At 39.0% G+C, this 20,032-nt stretch overlaps 2 protein-coding genes across 2 annotated transcripts; one reads left to right on the top strand and one right to left on the bottom strand.

Annotated features, from left to right (window-relative positions):
- The first annotated feature begins 690 nt into the window (after positions 1–690).
- On the top strand, positions 691–5,242 carry pdcl3 (phosducin-like 3). The gene is made up of 6 exons (XM_067604401.1): positions 691–849; positions 2,911–3,028; positions 3,351–3,441; positions 3,644–3,787; positions 4,031–4,239; positions 4,593–5,242. Exons 1-6 carry the CDS (start codon positions 844–846, stop codon positions 4,739–4,741), a joined length of 717 nt encoding a protein of 238 aa, XP_067460502.1. The 5' UTR covers positions 691–843; the 3' UTR covers positions 4,742–5,242.
- Positions 5,114–10,009, bottom strand: nms (neuromedin S). Its single transcript, XM_067604402.1, has 7 exons — positions 9,727–10,009; positions 7,619–7,665; positions 7,452–7,508; positions 7,027–7,053; positions 6,875–6,928; positions 6,331–6,405; positions 5,114–5,612 (listed from the first exon to the last, which is right to left on the bottom strand). The coding sequence occupies exons 1-7, from the start codon at positions 9,797–9,799 to the stop codon at positions 5,580–5,582; spliced, it is 366 nt and encodes a 121-aa protein (XP_067460503.1). The 5' UTR covers positions 9,800–10,009; the 3' UTR covers positions 5,114–5,579.
- Positions 10,010–20,032: the final 10,023 nt, after the last annotated feature.

Raw genomic sequence — 20,032 nt, 5'->3', positions numbered from 1 at the left:
GTATATTTTATTCTATGTTTCTACTTTATTTTAAACTTTTCAATATCTTAAGTCATTGAAAACTCGTCATTTTGTACTTTCTCCACCTGCGATCAAGACTGAATACATTTCATTCAAGGGTAATTTTGTAATTCATATTTGTGTCATTTAAGTGTGTGTGTGTGTGTGTGTGTGTGTGTGTGTGTGTGTGTGTGTGTGTGTGTGTGTGTTTGTGTGTACCATATATTTCTCATGTTGTGGGGACTCACCTCCCTTATCTGGTCAAAAAGCAAGTCCCCTTAACGTGAATCGTTAATTTCTGGGTGAAGACTTGATTGAAAGTTAAGGTAAGTTTAGGGTTATGTTAAGGTTACGGTAGTGTTAAGATAAGTCTCAAAGAAATTAATGTAAGTCAATGTAATGTTCTCTGAATTGATGGACACATGACGGTGTGTGTGTGTGTGTGTGTGTGTGTGTGTGTGTGTGAGTAAGTGAGCGAGCAGCTGTTAAGTTTCTGCCACAAATGGAAAGCTGCGCTCCGACTCCTTATATGGTCATATTGAGCCTCAAAAGGAACTTGGTGTCACTTGTATTATTGTCCGCTAGAACATCGGTATCTTGACTATTTAAGTAAAAATTATATAACTGTTACCTTGTATTAAAGAAAAGACATTGCTGTGTATATCTGACTGGGAATATACTGAGCGAGAGTGATTTTATTTGAACCCTTGGCACACTGTTTGCTTATTTAAGACGCTGAAGGCTTTTTGTTTTCCGCCGGAATCCGTTGGTCTGCGGTCCTTCTGTTTCCGTGTGTGGGGAAGAGCAGGGGTGTGATTTGAGAGGAAACTTGTATCTGTCAAAATGCAGGTTGGTAAAGCTTTATTAGACTTTAACACGCTGTGATGTAACGCTGGAGAAGGAGCTGTTGATGTCTGAGTTGTGTCTTGAGATAATTTCGCGGCGGGACTTTGAAGCACCAGAAGTAGCTAATGTTAGCTCCACTGTTAGCTTGCTGAGAGCTTCATATCCTCCAACACTTACACTTACACACACGTCTGGAGCTGAAACGATTTCTGACTAACCAATTAGTTAAGAAAGAAACGATTCCAAAATGAAATATGACGCTTCTTTAATAACAAAAAATTGGTTGTAACAACGTGAAATAGATTAAGTGATTAAGCAATCATCTTCATTAATCTTCGTAATGTTTCGATTAAGTTGTTTTTGAATAAGTGTCGATTCATACCAGTCATTTATAGAGTCCATAAAGTATCATATGATATTGTTGCTTATGTTGTCCGAGAAGCTGTTTAAAAGCTCGAAGATATTCAGTCTACAGTGACGTAAAACAGAAATATCGTCACAGTCAGCCGATGATTCAGCATCAATTGGAAAGCTGCCAAACTATCAAATATTCAGTATTCTTACTGATGAAATGACTCGTTGGGGATAACTTTGATTAGTTAACCAAGTCATCTATGGCTACAACAAACAATTAATATCATTATCGCTAAATCTGTCGATTTTCTCGATCGATTGATTAGTTTTTGGTCCATAAAATGTAAGAAAATGGTAAAAAATGTCCAACAGTGTTTCCCAAAGTCAGAGATGACGTCTTCAAATGGCTTGTTTTGTCCACAACCCAAAGTTATTTAGTTTTCTTTCATAGAGGACTAAAGAAACCAGAACATATTCAAATTTAAGAAGCTGGAATCAGAAAATTTGGACATTTTTCTTTAGAAATGACTCCAAATAATGAATCGATTATTAAAACAGTTGGTGATAATTCTAATAGTCAGTGACTAATCGTTGCAGCTTTAAAACACATCAACAAACTGTCAAAACAAGAAAATAATTGCTTACAGCTCTACTGGAAAATGTAATCTACAAAACCTTGTGTTTACCTGATCCTTGCATAGCAGAGGTGGTGGACCACCACTTCCTGATGTTTCTCTTCTGGTGATCAGTGTAGTTAGTAGATGTCAGTCTAAACATGTCACACCTATGAAATATGACGGTTGATGTGTGAAATAGCATTGAGGTTAATGTGTTATCTCTTAAAAGTGTGTTGTTTTTTTTATAGTGTTGTGGTCTTTATTTCAGCCAAAGCTTTCCACCTCTGTTAAAAAAGACCACAGTAACTCCTATATTGTATGTGTTACTTGTATAATATCTTTATATTCAAATACAAAAGAGATCTTAAAAGCAGCAGCCTGCTTTCCACCAGCTGCATCCACACACAGTCACGGCTGCAACTCACTATAATTTTTATTATCCATCAATCCCTCACATTATTTTCTCGATTTAATAGTGTTGTCTGTAAAATCGGGGGAAATGGTAAAACTCGCCCATTATAATTTGATAGAGCTTATGATGTCATCTTCTAATGTCTTGTTTTTTCCAACCAACAGTCCAAATTCCAAAGATTCTCCATTTACTATCACACCTTTTAAAAGGCTAAAATCATCATATTTGAGAAGCTTAAACCACCAAATTTTTAATGTTTTTGCTTAAAAAATGACTAAAAAGATGATTCGATCATCATTGTCAATCGATTAATCCATTTATCAACTTATCGTTGCAGCTCTACAACGAACACAGTAAATTACGTTGCTCATTGGTGGGTCAGGCGTTGTTAGTGGACCTATCATAGATTTTCGTCCTGCAGCTTCCATCCATCCATTTTCAAGCTGCTTATCCTGTCAGCATCGCTGTAGAAACAGCAGCCTGCAGGTCTGTCTAGACACTGTCTCAAGGTTGCTTTTCCTCTCAGTCAGTCTAGTTTTAAACTTTGGGTGGAAAATTTCAATGTAAGTCAGAATTTATTTCCAGCTGAACAAGACAATTTGATCTGATTTTTTTAATCTTCAACATTAAACTACTAGATTTAATTGATCTGAAATGATATATGCTGTGTTTCCTCTCCAGGACCCGAATGAAGACACAGAGTGGAACGATATCCTGAGGAAGAAAGGTATTCTTCCTCCCAAGGAGACACCTAAAGATGATGAAGAAGAGGAGCTGGCCCTTCAGCAGCAGTCTGTCGGTAAGAGAGACGGATTAGGATACACGTCTGTTTGTCTTTATCTCTTAATGTGGGAGGCAAATGTTTCCATCTCACAGAATCCTATTTTAAGGCTCATTTCACCCAAATCACAAAAACCATATTGCCCACTTACCCCTGTAATTGTTTTATTAGCAGAGATACGGTGTGTAAAAGGCTGTTCTGACTATTGTATCCACCAATCAAAACAATGTAAATTATATCAAATATGATATTTGATAGTTCTGTTCAGTGTCGGCTAACTTGACCCTATTCAACTGATCACTGAGGGGAACATGTAATCAGCTGTTGTTTCTCTGAACAGTTAAAACATATGAGAGCATGACACTGGAAGAGCTGGAAGAGAATGAAGATGAGTTCAGTGAAGAAGATGAGGCTGCCATCGAGATGTACAGGTGAGTGTATGTTCTGCTGGCAGCGAGCTAGCTGTACTGAGCAACTCCCAACCATCAGCCATCCACACTACACTGTATGTGGTTATATATGTGAAGAACTGCTGGAAACGTGCTTATTTCCTAAAATTGACCACAACACGTCTAACCCTTATGCCCTCCGCTCTGACAGCGGTTCACTGATGTGAGTTGTGTCTATTTGCAGACAGAAGCGTCTTGCAGAGTGGAAGGCGACTCAGATAAAGAACGTGTTTGGAGAGGTGGTTGAAATCTCCGGACAGGACTACGTCAAAGAGGTCAACAACGCTGGAGAGGGCATCTGGGTGGTGCTGCACCTCTACAAACAGGGGTAGGTCATCCAACTAAATCAAGTGCTTTAACAAATATGAGACAAGACTCTTCAAAATGTGTTAAATATACAAGAAATAAGGACAGAAAATATCAATATTAGTTTTGATACTCTGAGTACTACAAACAAAAAACATCAGTTGCTGTTCCAGTTTTCAGCCCATCAGTCTTCCCGCCACTTTGGTTTCACCGACACTTTAACCGAAAGCGAAGCACTAACCGGCCTGTCCTTCTGGTTTCCCAGAATCCCTCTGTGCACCCTGATCAACCAGCACCTGAGCATACTGGCCAGGAAATTCCCTCAGACCAAGTTTCTCAAGTCCATCTCCACCACCTGCATCCCCAACTACCCCGACCGCAACCTGCCCACCGTCTTCGTCTACTTTGAGGGAGAGATGAAGGCCCAGTTCATCGGGCCGCTGGTCTTCAGCGGCATGAATCTCAAAGTTGAAGGTAGGAGGCGACGTGCTGGCTTAAAAAGCTACAGAGTGTGAAGTAACACCGGTTTGACCTATTATTCTGGAGAGTCATTGAATGTGACAGCCTACTTGAAATTTAAATACATATATGCAAATGTAAACTTTTTAAATATGTCTCAGTAAGTTAACCTGTTATAATGATAAAAAAAAATACAGCTCTTGCAATGCTAGTGTGACACTTTTTTGTGTAAAGTCTTAGTCTTTTTGAGCTGATGCGATTTCTCTTTGATTCATTTACACTGGTGACAGTGTGACAGTCACATCCTGTCTGTTTGGTCATATTTTGTGAGTGAAGTGTTTGTGATTTGATTTGTGTGTCTCATCCAGAGCTGGAGTGGAGGTTATCAGAGACTGGAGCGGTGAAGACAGACCTGGAGGAAAACCCCAGGAAGCAAATCGAAGACAAACTAATTTCATCGATCAGATGTTCGCTTCCCACACGGAAGGACAGTGACTCTGAGGACGAGGACTACTAAGAAAGAAATCTGTCACAGTTGAACAGACGGGCTGCGTGGCCGCCAAAACACTCATCTGGTGATGGTGTGAGCAGGGACAGAGAAGGGGTCTCATCTCCTTTTATGGGCACATACTTTTCATATTTTAACTTGGTGCTCTTATGCTGAGCCGCTCGGCTGGAGAGAATCATACCTGTGACCTTGTTGTTGAACCACCCGTCCTCCCGTTGTTCTCAATGGGGAAAGTGGGGAAACAGCACAACAATCACACTTTTTGTAATTTGAATAAACATCAAACTCAATAACCTGAATCTTAACAAAAGCATCAAAGACAAATTTGAACTTTTTAATTATGTTTCATGATATATATATGTCACAAAATGTACATGTACGTTTAAAACAGTTAAATTAAATACGAGTTCATCTCTTTGCCACAGTAAATAATGCCAGTGTTTGTCTAAATGCTCATTTTTATTGGAATCTGTGTCACGGTTGATTTATAAAGGACTTGTTTAAGAGTTATTGTGAGTGTTCTGCTTGTATTTTCTGACACCCGTGTCTTGTCCGACGGTGCAACATGGCAGGTTTGTGCGTGGGAACAGTTCACATTGAGTTGAGGCTGATTTACATTTGGAAGCAGGAAGAGGCATGGCAGTGCAGTTCTGTTTTCCGTCTACAGAATAATTTATTTTCTGGGAACATGACGTCATGTTTCTGCCTGGAGAGACATGTCAGAGATGCTCCACCAGCTGTTGTTGGGTGTGATGATCCAGAGGCGGTAGCTGCCTGCTGCTCCTCTTCTATTAAATGTGATTTCCTTTTGTTTTCTTTTTTTTTTTTTTAATTTTAGATTTTCCTTCTACAACATCCCCTCCGGCAGAGCTCGAATCTTCTGTTTCATGAACAAGACAGAGAAAGAGGAAAGTCAGTGTTAAAATTAGAACCAACCTGAACAGTGATGTGATTCACTGGTTCACTGCTTTGTTCTGTAACCAGGAAGCCTCCTCAAAAGGTCCATTTTCAGACTTCAGGCAGCGGGGAAACCATGGAAGTTGTCTTTGTTCTTTGTGTTGATTAATTTTCTACCTGAGGAACCTTTTTAAAACAGTGCTTCCAAACCTGGGGGTCAGGGCCCTTCAGAGGGTTGCAAAATAAATCTGAGGTGTTGCAAAATGATGAATGGAACAAGAAGAAAGAAAAATAATCTTGGGCTGCTCACATTTAGATTCTTTTTTTTCTTAAACTTTTCTCATCTTTTTTTCTTCAAATGAAACAAACTGAGTGATACAACTACTCACAACTCAGGCATTCAACATGTGCCAAAAGGTTTGGAGCCACTGCTCTGAAACATGCCAAAGACAGGAAGCCTAAAAGGAACTTCATATGGGCCCAAACTGAATGACATGGTCCTACAACTTGAAAATGTTCCTGCCGCTTTAATCAGAGGTGTTTTTCTGTTACTTTTTCAGTGTCTAGGACATTTCACACCTGTGTTATTTCTCTGTTTTTCCCTGGATGGTTGAAGCCCTATTTCATCTCCTCTACAGTACATCTTCTTTACCTTCTTAAACATACAGCTAACAGTGTGTGTATCTGTGACATTTTCTCACCAAAAGCAGCACCTTCTTCTTTCTCCTCTGGGAAAGCTTGGGGGAAAGTCGCATCAGAGGGTGAACTGAGTTAGCCTGGAGGAGGAAAGAGATGAGGCAGCGTAAAAAAGAGGAATAGAAGCAGAGGTTCAGATGACATCAGACGAAATACACAAATCAAATCATTTTAATGTGTTCAGACTAATAATAGCACCAAGTCAAAGACATGCATGAGTATTGTAGCAGTTTATAGAAATACATAACACAATGATAGAATTATAGTCCATCAATATGATTATATCAGGTCCGGTCCTACTGAGTCCAGTGAACAGTAACTGTTGCATCCAGTTTATTTAGTCTTGATCTGATATTTCCTGATTTCAATCAAAATGTTGACAGTTTCAGACAATTTGCCACCTCTGTTACCATTTAAATGACAGAAAGTCAGACAAAAACTTGTGTTTGGAATCAATGATGTTAAATGAAAGCAATAACTCTCTAATATGATGTTTCCAGACATGACGAATTGAAAAAATGAAGAGCTGTACAGCTCTTGTGCTGGTACCTGGTGCTGCACAGCTCCAACAGAGTTGAGAGCTTTAGAGTAATGAAACAGGAACTGGAAAAAAGGAGAAATTCCAAAGTCAACGAGCTGCTGTTGAACAAATATCAGACGTCAGAAATAAAAAAATGAGCAGAGCTGAGAGGAAAACTTACTCTTTTGAAAACATTCTGGACTTGATTCTGTGGAGAAACACAATGTCAGATTAATAAATGATTATACTGGAGATTATATATATATTCCTTTTGTTTGATCCACCACCTGCACAGTCACACTACTTTATTTTTATGATCTACCTCTAAAAGCTGTGAACTACTATTTTTTTTAGAATTGTAAAATGTTTTTTATATATAATCTGTTAATTAACTGTTAAATAACCGAGCAGCGTGTCAGAGATGGGACTGATGGGAAATTTGCTGGTTATTTTTATCTTGAACGTCAGCAGTACCACTGTCTTACCATAGAGGCCACCAATCATCTCCAGTCAAAGATATCACAATTAATTTGACAGTAATATGTCTGATAAAGTAATTGATTTAAAGTGACTTGAACATGTTTTGGGTCTTTTCTCTTCACCTACCTCATTCTCATCTCTCAACAAAACATCACTCAAATCATCATTTTGGATGTCTCGAATCTGCAGACAAACAGCACACTTCACTATGACTGAAAAATGGACAGTGAATGCAACACAATATCTCAGTCTTGGTATTAAAGACTGTACAGCAACAGTAGATAATTCTCTACCTTTCTTAACGCAATCCCTTCTTCCCACTGATCGAGAAGACTGGCATCTGCATGAAGAGCACATGTGAGGACTAGTTAATATTTTCAGTCACACTAAAAATATTGCTTATATTGGAAAGTTATTACCCAAAATACAGTAGAACAAATATACAACGAGTATTAATGGTTACACAACTGGTGCAGCTGATAAATCAAATGTATCAAATTGCTTTGAATTAGGGAAGCATCATCTCATGTTTGTTTGATACAAATATCATTGCCTTTATAATAGTAAATGTATTGGGATAATCACTGTGACATTGTACAATAATAATATACTAATTCAATAGGACTTTAAGTGTGTTTGTGGTCACAATAATGATTTTAAAAGGATTTTATTGTAGTTTCATTTATTTTTCTGGGCAGTAATTTATTAATTAAATCTCATGCAATATTCTTATAAGACCAATCACATATTTTAAAAAAGTGCATTTTGAAGAAAATGGTGAGGCTTTCTGCAAAAATTAGTTGGTATTTTTACACATTAATAATTGTCTTGAATCCAAATTTGAATCATAACCTAGAATATCTTATAATATATATAATAATGTTGTGCTCCTCACTGATTTGTTGGTTCACTGTGGAAGAGATTCCTTTGATTTCAACTTTAAAGATCTTGTTTTGGTTGAGGTTCTCTCATTGCTGCAGTGACGTGTACTCTGGAGATTTACATCCTGACATCAGTTGTGTGTGGGCGTGGTTAATGTAACAGCACACACACTGGAAGAGATCAGTGGAATTATTTGCTTTTCAGCCATCTCAATTACTTGGTGCTACTCTCCAATAAGGCACACAAAGGTTTAGGCTCTCTTGTTATTCATAAATAATTTTGGAATGATTTACAGACAAGTCATAAGCCATTAATAAGGACAGGTGTTAATAAGGTTGACTGGTGTCAGTATCTAATATGTAGTAGCTCTCTCAGGAAGACCACCCTCTGAAAATATACTGCACAGCATCCAGACTAAAATTATTTAAACTTTATTTACATCGTAATTTATATCTGCAGACTTGATGGGTTAAAGTGGGAAATGTGTGACTTTTTGTTAATTGCTTGATGTGGTGGCTTATTAGAAAGTCACTACTAACAAATAATTAATGAGAAGAAAAGTGCTTGACATAAGCCGAAGAAATGCATGAGAGCAACACATAGAACCACAATGAAAGAAAATAAGATCCAGTAATCAATTCATAAAAGGTTCTTCTCCTACAATAATCCAGCTGTTAAAGTTAATAAGCTGTTAATGAACTGGTTTTAGTCCAGAAGCTCTGCAGCTCATTTCCAGAAGATATTGTATATAAATGTTTAAAGCATCCATTGGAGGGGTCTGTGATGGATTAAAGAGTGAGCTAGAAGGAAGAAAGAAAACCAACCAACCTCAGAAGTTATCCTTATTGATAGCATGATTTCATATCATTAATAAAACCACTAGTTAAATTATAAAGTATTAAATTATAAAGTAATACTTACTGCTCTTTATATGTTGATATTAAGATTAAGGTGAAATGAGGATAGAAAATTATTTAATTAGATCCTCATATACTCAACTTCACAGTTTGCATTCAATTATGTGTGTGTTGAGAGATGGTGAAGGCATTTTTGCAGTTTTTTTTCCCCTTCAGAGAATCTGAAGAGTTGAGGAAGGTTGAAAAAAGTTCATAGTGGCATTTCTACTTAAACTCAGTTTTATTATACTTTGTGGTCATTTATCTCCTACTATCACACATCTATATTATTGTTCTGTGGTGACTTGTAATTTTGCATCATTTATGTACCTCAGGATTAACCTATTAGTGGTTTTAAAGTCATTTTTGACCACATAATTTACAGGTTTGTTCATTTACAGTATAAAACCCAAGAATTTCACTTTAAAAAAGATTTTTCCTAAAAAAAAGCATGTTTATAAATGACCGTTGTTGAACATTTATATCCTTTTTACTGTATTTAAAATCACCACTGACATAATTACATAACAAAGCTTTAATTTTAGTAAAACATGAATTTAGATGTAGTTGAGTTAGTCCTTGTTATACAACACCTGTCTATCAGTTTTAATGTGATCACCCACCTGTCATGCTCCAACATCCAAGGCACCAGAATAAACAGAAAAGTAGAAGTTGTCGCACAGTTGTCAGAGTCATGTCTCTTTATCTTTCCTTTCTCCTCTTCTTCTTCTCTCTTTTTGCGCGCTGTTTGGAGAGGTTGAGCCTGGTGATGCGCACCGCTCTGCTCAGCTCGGCTTAGTTCAGTTCAACTCGGGTCTGCTCGTTGAACTCGATCCCCAGCAGCTGTGTGGTCTGAACACTGTGCCCTCTGCACGCAGCAGTTTAAAAGCACACAACTTTGATGGCTGACAGGCATCCTCGCTTACGCAAAGGTGACCAATCACACCGACCCGGTCACCAGCACACCCGCTTGCGCAAATCCAACGCACCGCACCGCACCCTCCACCCCCATAACTCTCTCTCTCTCTCTCTCTCTCTCTGTCTCTCTGTCTCTCTCTGTCTCTGTCTCTCTCTCTCTCTCTCTCTCTCTCTCTCTCTCTCTCTCTCACACACACACACACACACACACACACGCACTTGACCGTTTTCGGGAATAACGCTATACTGGGAATACTGGGCTGTTTTTAAACGTAACTGATGCAACCTGGGCTGTGTGCTGACGTCAGGCTTTTATTATGACTGCATAAGGAGATGGATGATAACCCTAATAAAAAGATGCTTATGAACTACATCAAATGTTTAAAGGGAGAGTGTGCTTGAATGAATTGTATGAATACAACAGAGATAACAGAAGTACAATAAAGTAGCCTACTATGAGATGAAATTTTTACCTTGTATGGTTTTTAATTTTTGAAAACCTGTAGACTAACTGTAATGTGTGATTCTCAGTGAAAACCATTCTTAATGTATAAGGAAATGTGGTCTGCTGATGTTTGCTACAAACTAGAGTTATAAACACATTGTCTAGTATCTATAGTGTAGAGCCCTTCAACCAGAGCACACTTATGTTCAGGTGAACTACCACTAGCCAGAGAAACTGACAAGCTTAATGGTCTGCGAGAAGAGTAACAGGCTTTTTTAGTAGTGTGATTCACTACAGGTGAGAAGATGAATGTTTGCTTTTTATATAATGATGTAACTGCTATAGTTTTTAGAAAAATGTCTCCCATCTCTGCTGACTTCTGGTTGGAAAAGAAAATGCAACATTCTGTCATCGTTAAGAAGTTTTACATTTTTTTAGGGAGAAATATCATAATGTAAAGTGAGGTCACCTAAGTACTCTGTTATGAGCATCAAAAATGTTATGGGAAAATTTGATATGATAGAGGAATATACCCTTAATAATTAATGTGCTGTATTATGACAACAAGTGTAATGGTAAGTACAATGCCATTTTCATATCCCAATGTGCTGTGGTAGTATTTTATTTCATCTGCATGGTCCAGACATGTGATGTGTCATCTGAGGGCAACAATCTGCAGAAGGTTTTGGATTTCTGCTTTGAGCACCAATTATGTGTCATTATAGATTATGAAAATATGCAAATGATGGCTGTCGTTGGATTTTTTTTTTTCCTCTTAATCCCATTCTAGCTAGATCACGACTGTGTTCTGTTGATTTGGTGCTTTCTCTTGATTGTCGTTATCTTGTGGTAACAAGCTTTTTGTTTCCTTGACATAAAGAGATCACCCATTATCACATTATTATAAGATGACAAAAAACATTGGAGCACACTCTCAAGTCCCAGTTTTTTTTAAAAAATGAGTCACCTCTCCTATCTGCAAGGTCAAAGAAACTTGATCATGACCTCCACGATATGAAAAAACATGTCAGCCAAGACAACCCATCAAAACCTGGTGCTGTCAACATCTCGGTGAATTTCATCTTCCTCTAGTGCCTTTCCACCTAGAAATGTGTTAACACCTTTAGTTATTTCTGTCAAGAGACTGGTACGGCTACACTCTTTAACTCTACCTCCTCCACAAAGGGCGTGCGAGTCAGGTTCATGACTTCCTCAAAGTGCTCCTTACGCATCTACATCTCCATTTGAGTTCAGCAGCTCAGTCCTGCTGAAAAGAGCTTCCACTTCTTGAGTCATCTAATGGTTTGTCCTTCTCCATGGCCTCCCTGAACTCCTCACACACCGGAGGTTTTACGTCTGTGAGCTGCAACCTTTCTGACCTGCTGACAACTCTCTGCTTCAAGGGCTCCTTGGGCAAAACAAGCCCAAGCTTCACCACAAATGTCCTCCAGGAGGTTCTAAGGCATCAATGCCTTCTAGCTTCCTCTCTGAACAGCTACCTCAGCAATGGAGTTTAACCTAAGTGAAGTTATCAAAGAAATAAAATTGAATACATGCTGTACTGTATGTGCTTTTCTCACCTAACTTCTAACATTAACCTGCCCAAGGACTTCAGAAATTTGGCTAAATCTGGCACATTTACATCATAATGTTGTTGATTAATGTGCAATGTCCTTGTTAGACAAAAAGGAAGATACCACCTCTATTGTAGGACAGAAAAGGTTTCCTCTGCTGTGCTAAGTGAGTTAGACAGGTTGAGTCAAAGCCTGATTCACTGTTGTTTTATTTAACTGATGAGGTAACAGACCTGTCAGGTTGTACTCTCATGTGGACACTGTACATCGTTCTGCACAGGGATTAAGTGCCCAGATCAGGTAGACTAGACACAGAGCTACACTTAGCCAGACAAACATTCACATTAAACCAGGGAATCACATTTCCCCTGACACTGACACTTGATTGTACACCAAAATCTGACCTTTCCAAGAGGAGTAAATGTGGCTTAATGTTAGACTGCTGATTGCCTATTCTTTGTGCTGCAATTTGGTGAATATAAAAGGCAAACTAATTGTAAAATGATTTAAATAATCCTTTTGGAAAAGATTCTGAGTCATATTTTAGGGAATATGTATCTCTATCCATCAACTCTTTGACTTTCACAAACACTTTTTCCTTTGCACCACCTGAAAATGTTAGACTTTCAAGATAAATATGACCTCATCTGTAATCTATTATGTTTGCACAGCAGCACTAAAACGCTCTCTCTGTCTCTCTATCTCTAACACTTTCTGTGTTTTTTATCTATTGAACACTGTAAATGCACTTAAGCTGTAAGAGAGCCATGAGCTTTTTCAAAGCTCCCCTATTCAATATTTTTTGTATCAACAATGTATCAAGTTTATTATTATATTGTTTATTGCTTGTAATAATTTGAGAATTATCACTTAACTCTGTAGCTAATGAACTTGGATTTTTATTTTGTTGTGCAGTTCCTCTGCCATCAAATGACAAAAAATATATCAAAGATTTTGTTTCCCAATGCGATGCACAGTTGCTGTTGGTTTGGGGTTTTTTTTCTTCTTCTTCTCAATATATCGAGCTGGTGTCCAGACATCATTAAGTAGCCTGAAAGGATTTAACAGTTCCAGTGTCAGCTTATGAAAGTTTCCCCTTCCCTTTTCACATTTTGTGAATAAAGGAATCGAAAAGAGTATTAAAACCTCACAAGAAAAAATAGTTTTCAGATTCACTTCATCTTGTCTATCTACACCTTTGATTTTATTTCATTCAGCATGACTGCAAGTAACAAGTAATGCATTCAAATCAACCTTATGTGTGAGTGAAAAGGAAGCTCCTCAGCAGACTGATTGAGCCGGCTTCCCTGCCATGTGGAAAAGATAAAAAAGCAATAAATTAATAAATTCAAACACTGTTGACTCTTGAATCTTGGCAGTGTGCAGCGCATTTGAAGATCTGGTAATCACAGGCCATCTTGTGTGATTGGCCTGCACAAAAAACAAAGGAAATAGGAATAACTGAGCCACAGAGAAGCAGCAGAAGAGCTTCTTATTCACACTCTCATTTTGAAAAGATGGACATGCTCCATTCCACGACACTTGCAAGAGTAACAAAACCAAGTGCTGAATGTGGAATATGAAGCATCGAGACAGTCCTGATAAAAAAAAAAAAACAACAACAATTTTGGCCTGATACAGCAGTTTTATTAAAAGTTATTTAAATGATTTTCTATTATTCTATATTTTAATGCACTATTATGAATTAATCTTTTTCTCGTTTTGAACAAAGTGAGCAAGGAGATGTGTTATTTCTGGCTGCCATCTTTGTTTTGATTAGGCAATAGAATCACAACTTGGGAATCAGGTTTATAATGTTTTTTATTGTGCGGCAGACTGAACCTTTTTTCTCTCTCCAGAGGAGTCTTTGAGGATCCTGAGGAGCAGCTACTCTCCTGCCTCTCTTTATTTACACTTGTCTAGATCATTTCCGGTGGCTGTGGCTCAGAGGTAGAGATGGTTGTCCACTAATTGGATGTTCAGCAGTCCCTGGCTCCTCCAGTCCCCATATTGAAGTATCCTTGGGCAAGATACTGAACCCCAAATTACTCCTCAACCTCTGCCATCAGCGTATGAATGTGTGTGAATATGTGAATGTTTGTATGTAGTGTAAAGCGCTTTGATTGGATTGAAGACTATCATTGACCATTTATTAATTAACCCTGTCCAATAGCTTAATGTGAAATTGCTCTTTACCTGCATCCAACAATGCAGCACCAATGCTTTCATTTTTCATGGTTTTGTGGCAGGCGTGATCGTACTGTGTCTTACTGCTGTGCTGAAAGGACTCTGAGGTCCCTCATGGTGGCCACTTAGTGATCAGTGAAGCTCCTGGGTTCAATTCTGACAGCTTCAACAGTCACACTTCTGTCTGTGTGTGTGTTTGTGTGTATGTGTGGACAGTGAAGTGTTTCATTAAGTCCTACAGAACTACTCATAGATTTCACCCTGTCAAAGAGCAGACACATTAGGCTACAAGACCACATTCTCACCACAGACCTTCATACTCTCAACTGCTGCTTATACCTGATGTTTTTGGATGACAGTCTTTGGTCTTCTCTAGGATTAAATACCTGATACCAACATGAACTGTACATAAAAAAGTGTATGGGTGTACAGTGTAATGTCCTTTTTTGGGTACTCCCCCATGAAGCATCTGTGACATCATAAGGTTTATGAACAAGCATTTTAAAGGTTTGAGTTTTGTCATCTTTCCAGACAATCTATGTTTGGGCAACAGGGCTGACATTGTAGTCATGTTGGCTGTTTTCTGTTTGGGAAGGGGCTTATTTATGCTCTAAATAATCAGTAGTGACTTATATATTCATCACCAGCCCTGCTTAGCCTGGAGATCAGATTTTTCACTTATTGCTCATGTAGTCTTGGTGAGAATTAAAAAATGCAACTCTCTAGCTTTTGGCTGTTTATGTTCATTACAAAACACCAGATCTGAGTGACAGAACCTTCAACTGCAATATGAACATATTTGAAGGTCCTCAACACATCCTGTCCCTCTCTCTCTCTCTTTTCGACTCTCATCTGCTAACATACTGTAGCATGTATGACAGTAACATCAGTGTCAGTGAGCAATATGTTACAACCCTCAAACAAAACAAAAATCGGTGGTTAGCTTACTGTTTGATATTAACCGTATATGACACAAATTAAATCCTCCAGTCTGGAATGGAAACTGCTCATCTTTATACATCTGTGCCCTTGCTACTCACATGTGCAGCATTGTCCCCTGCTAATTATGTCATCAGTATACGACATCCCCTCCTTACTAAACTCCCAAACTCTTTATTATACAAAACTTACAATATTCCCATGCCTAAGCATTGCTCTTAAACTTTTTTTTCTTACAGAACATTTTTGTTCTGTAGCATGTATCCTGCTTTAGTGAATCATTTTCTGACATGCATAGAGACATACACATTTCTTTCTTTTTTCGCATCCATTGCTAGATTTCTGAACAGCCCTTTAGAACAAACCAGTCAACATTTTAATTGTCCATCCTTAGCCTTGGAAGACTGTTTCCTCTTAGTTTATTTAACAATAAAGTTCTTATAGTCTCTTTGGCAGTTTGATCTGCCTGTGGGGTCTCTCATACTTGGGTATGAGAGGCTTGGGTACAATCCCCTCAGTGTAAGTCTCTGTGCTGGACTCTGTAGAGTGTAGTTTTGGTGTTCCTCATTCTCAGTCCATGTCATTTGTGTTTTGTTGGTTGATAGAGCAGCAGGGTCCTCAGTGATGAATGTAGTGTAGAATGTAGAGTATATGGCTCAACTTACTCAACTCCTTACTGATGACCTTGTGTGGTGTCTTGTTGAATGAGTGGAAAACTTTTCTATCTTGTCTTGTTCCAGTAGAACCTGATCTCTGACTGTCACATCTGAGTATTTTGCTCTGCTCTTGTTGTCTGTGTAGGTCTTTGATTTCCCTTTTTATTCAGCATCTGTGTCTCTTGTCTCCAGATCTCTTTGTGGTGCCATTATGTCTGGGAGCTTTCCTCTCATTTTCCCCTTGAAGAGCAGCTCTGCCCGGCTCTTTCCTGTAGTGGAGTGATCTATATACCGGTAGGCTGTGACATACTTACGGAGTTGCTTCTTCCAGTCTGGTCCTTCAGATTGTGCAATGCATATCCTTTTCATCAATGAAGCATTTTGTCTGTCCACTTCACCGTTGGCTTGTGCCTTCTTCGTTGTCATTTTCACATGTAGTATTCCATTGTCTTGACAGAATGTCTGGAACTCAGAAGACATGAAGTGCGGGCCACAATCAGATCTGATGGTTATAGGGAGACCATGGCGACTGAAAATGTTCTCTAGACTTTCAATCACCTTGTCTGTGGTAGTTGACCACAGGATCTTGTATTAGTAATATCGGCTGTAATAGTCCATAACTACCAATATAGAATGTCCTGTTGGTAGTGGGCCCGGGAAGTCAGTGGCGACATCTTGCCATGGCCCATCTGGTAGTGCCGTAGGTCGTAGTAGTTTGGGTACATCGAGACGTGCCACTATCTGGCAACCATGACATGATTTCACAAGTTTCTCTCTGATGCATTCTCAGGCTCTCGCGCCTCAGCTACAACTCTCACTCTTTCAGCTGTGGAACCGATGCCCTTCTGTGCCCTTCTTATCCATATTGAATTGACACTTTTCTGCATTTAGGGTCAGCCCACAGATCACCAGTCTCTTCAGAACTGCGTGGAGCCATTGACTGTGGGTCTCCTGGTCTGGGGCGTGAAGGATTATGTCATCGGATATATTCTCTACCCTCTCGACACCGCCCAATGCCTTTGCAATCTTGTGCTGATAATGTTCACTAGCTGATGAAACACCAAATATGAATTTCTTGTACCTGAAGATACCAGTGTGTACCACAAACGTAGTGATACCTCTCAATTCTGGTGTGAGCTCTAGTTGGTGGTAGCCCCATTTTAGGTCCAGTTTGCTGAAAGTGACTGATCTGTTCATCTCTTGTAAGAGCTTGTCCAATGTGGGAATTGGATATCTCCCTCTGATGATGGCTGCATTTGCTCCCCTCATATTGAGGCATATCCTGATGTCGTTCTCTGCTGCTTTTGGGGCAACTACGACAGGGTTCAACCATGGTGTGGGTCCCACTACTCTTTCTATCATGTCCATTTCTAGCAGCTGATTTATTTTTTCCTCCACTGCTTCCCTTAGGTGGAACGGCACACATCTCAGGGGTTGTGCCACAGGTGCTACACTCTCATCAGTAAACAGACTGCCTTGGAGGAGACACCTTATATCTTTTTCTCTTTAAGTATTTCCCATGTGTCCTCCACTATGTTACTTGATGCATCTGAGTCAATTAGCATGAGTAGATCTACTCCATCAATATTAAATGTAACCCTCTCTGTGTTTGAGTCATCTTCAATCACAAATACATAGTCTCTGTCTTGACTCTCTGATTCAACACATTTCACAGACCAACACATTGTTGGTCTGCTATTACATTTTTACTTGCACATCTTAGAAAAGTGATCTTTTCCATTGCATTTTTTTACATGCTTGTCCTCTCACTGGGCAGATTGGGTCCTTGGGAAAGCGATCTTCATGTCCACATCGGAAGCACACCTCATCAAATTTCTCTTTTTCATCCTTATGAGAATTTGGTTTCTTTCTCTGGAATTGTCCCTCCTTCCTGTGAATGCGGTTCACTGTCACTCCCCACAGTGCTGCTGTTGTCACTCACCTCCATTGCCGCCATTTGTGTCTCCACCATCTCACATATGCCAACATCAGTCTTGGTTCCTCTAACAACTCTCTCCGTACATAATCCAATGTGCATCTGCTTAGCACTGTATCTCTTATTTGATTATCAATGTCAGCATCAAATGGACAGTCTCTAGCAGCCTGGCGTAATCTGGTTACAAACTGCTGCACCGTTTCCCCCTGTTTCTGTGTTGTCTGGTAGAAAACTTGGCATGCGAATGTGGCATTCAGCGCTACGACTGCCGCATCATAATCCGCTGATCCTCCACTGTTGGGCAGAGTTGAAAAAACATTCTGTACATCAGTGCCTGCATGATGTATAGTGAAGCCCTTCGTCTTTGTCTCACCAAAGATTCCACATCGTCAGATAGAATCAAGCCTTTTCTATCTGCATACAGCTCAAATGCTGTTAGCCATCTTGTCCAGCGTGGTCTTAGCGTGGAAGGCTCATTGTAGCAATCAAACTTCAGCAAGGAGTTGTCCATCCTTCTCAATGACCTAACTTAACTTTTCAGATTTAACTATATTTGGAAATTGTCATCCTTGTCACCGTCGTTTGACATTAACTATACATGACACAAATGAAATCCTCCAGTCTGGAATGGAAACTTCACGACCAAGTTAATTGAATGCTCATTTCTATACACCTGTGCCCTCACTACTCACATGTCCAGAATTGTCCCCTGCTAATTACGTCATCAGGATATGACACTTACTAACCACCCTTACTGTCTCTCCCTGTGGTCGTATACATGTGTGCCTGTACAGCTACCACCAGTGGGATACACTCACTAGCAATAGAGCATGATGAGAAAGTGTCCTGCAGTCTGGTGGTTTCCAGCTCAGCCTTTTGGACTGATTGGTTTGTTGCAGCAGCTGCTTCATTACTATGAATGTTTTGTGGTTTTCAGATGTTCTGATGTTGGATCATCCCTGATTGCTGCCTATGTTTGTGTTTATGTATGTTTGATTTGCTCTGGCATCCTCCTAAAGCGTAGAAGTGTTGTTGTTTGATTGCATATGATTGTGTACACAAACACAGTGTTCTCCTACATTATGTCACTTGGAGACTAAAAAGTACAAAACAGTGTTTTCCATTTTGAGCAGTTTTGCTGCATAAAGGATAAGGCTAATATTATATATTTATATTATTGTCAACAAACCCCACAATAATTTTTTTCCTATATTTATTCATAGTCTTTTAATTTGAGAGCATGATTTCTTGATTTCACGGTCAGATTTTGTAATGCTCGTGCACAGATTTGCTCTGCTCCTGCTCAAAACTGTTTATTGCACTCAGATATACTATTGCTTGCCCAGATGTCTTGTGCTCCAGTTTAAGTCCTTCTCTTGCATGCAAGTTGATTCTGTGCACTTGTGAAATGTCTGCTCTCAAATTGAGAAGCAAAGGAAATCTGTGCAAGCACTAATATACCTGAGTGCAGGCATACAGTTTTGAGCAGGAGCAGATCTGCAAATCTTCACATTACAAAATCTGAACATGAAATCAAGAAATCAAAAAATAGGGAAAGAAAACCTTATAAGACCATTAATAATAACCTGCGCTTGACTGGAATTAAAAGGAAGAAGACATGCAATTAAATTGGAGAACAACATCAATGTAAGAATTTCAGTTTCACATGTTCATGCTCACATGCTTATACATATACAGTACGTAGCTATATATAAATACCAGGAACTCCACACAACCCAGGCAGTCATCAGTCAATCAGTATTTAGTATACAGTATACTTTAGTATATAGACCTCCATTGTTGTCCAAAAACTATTTAAAAATACTCAATGAACCACGCTGTTGCACTGGGTGACAAACATGGGCAATGTAGTTTACTTTCAGTCATTCCCACACACACTGCACACATGTACTGCTGTTGTAAATACTCACTAGTGCACCAAATGTGTATTAATCCACCACTGAAAATAGTCCCCAACAAAAACACTATTTTCTCCTGTTTGAGTAACGTTTGCTTAAAACTATAGTGTCCAGCTGTTGTAGGAAATTACTGAGCCCTTTTAATGAAATTATATATTTGCGACCCCTTTTTAACGATTTCTTCATCTTCAGAAGGAACCAATGGACTTCGGTGGGACTTTCTGTCACAGTACTAAACTGGTTTGAATCCTACTGAAAGGACAGGAACTACTTTTCTATAGGTAATTACACATCTGAGTGGACAAAAATGATATGCAGGGTTCCCCAAGGCTCCAGTCTGGGGCCTCTACTGTTC

Source organism: Thunnus thynnus, chromosome 11 (genome assembly GCF_963924715.1).
Source record: "Thunnus thynnus chromosome 11, fThuThy2.1, whole genome shotgun sequence".
Taxonomy (NCBI): Eukaryota; Metazoa; Chordata; class Actinopteri; order Scombriformes; family Scombridae; genus Thunnus; species Thunnus thynnus.
The sequence above is the reverse complement of the archived record's forward strand: the minus strand, read 5'-3'. Positions and strand labels throughout refer to the sequence as shown.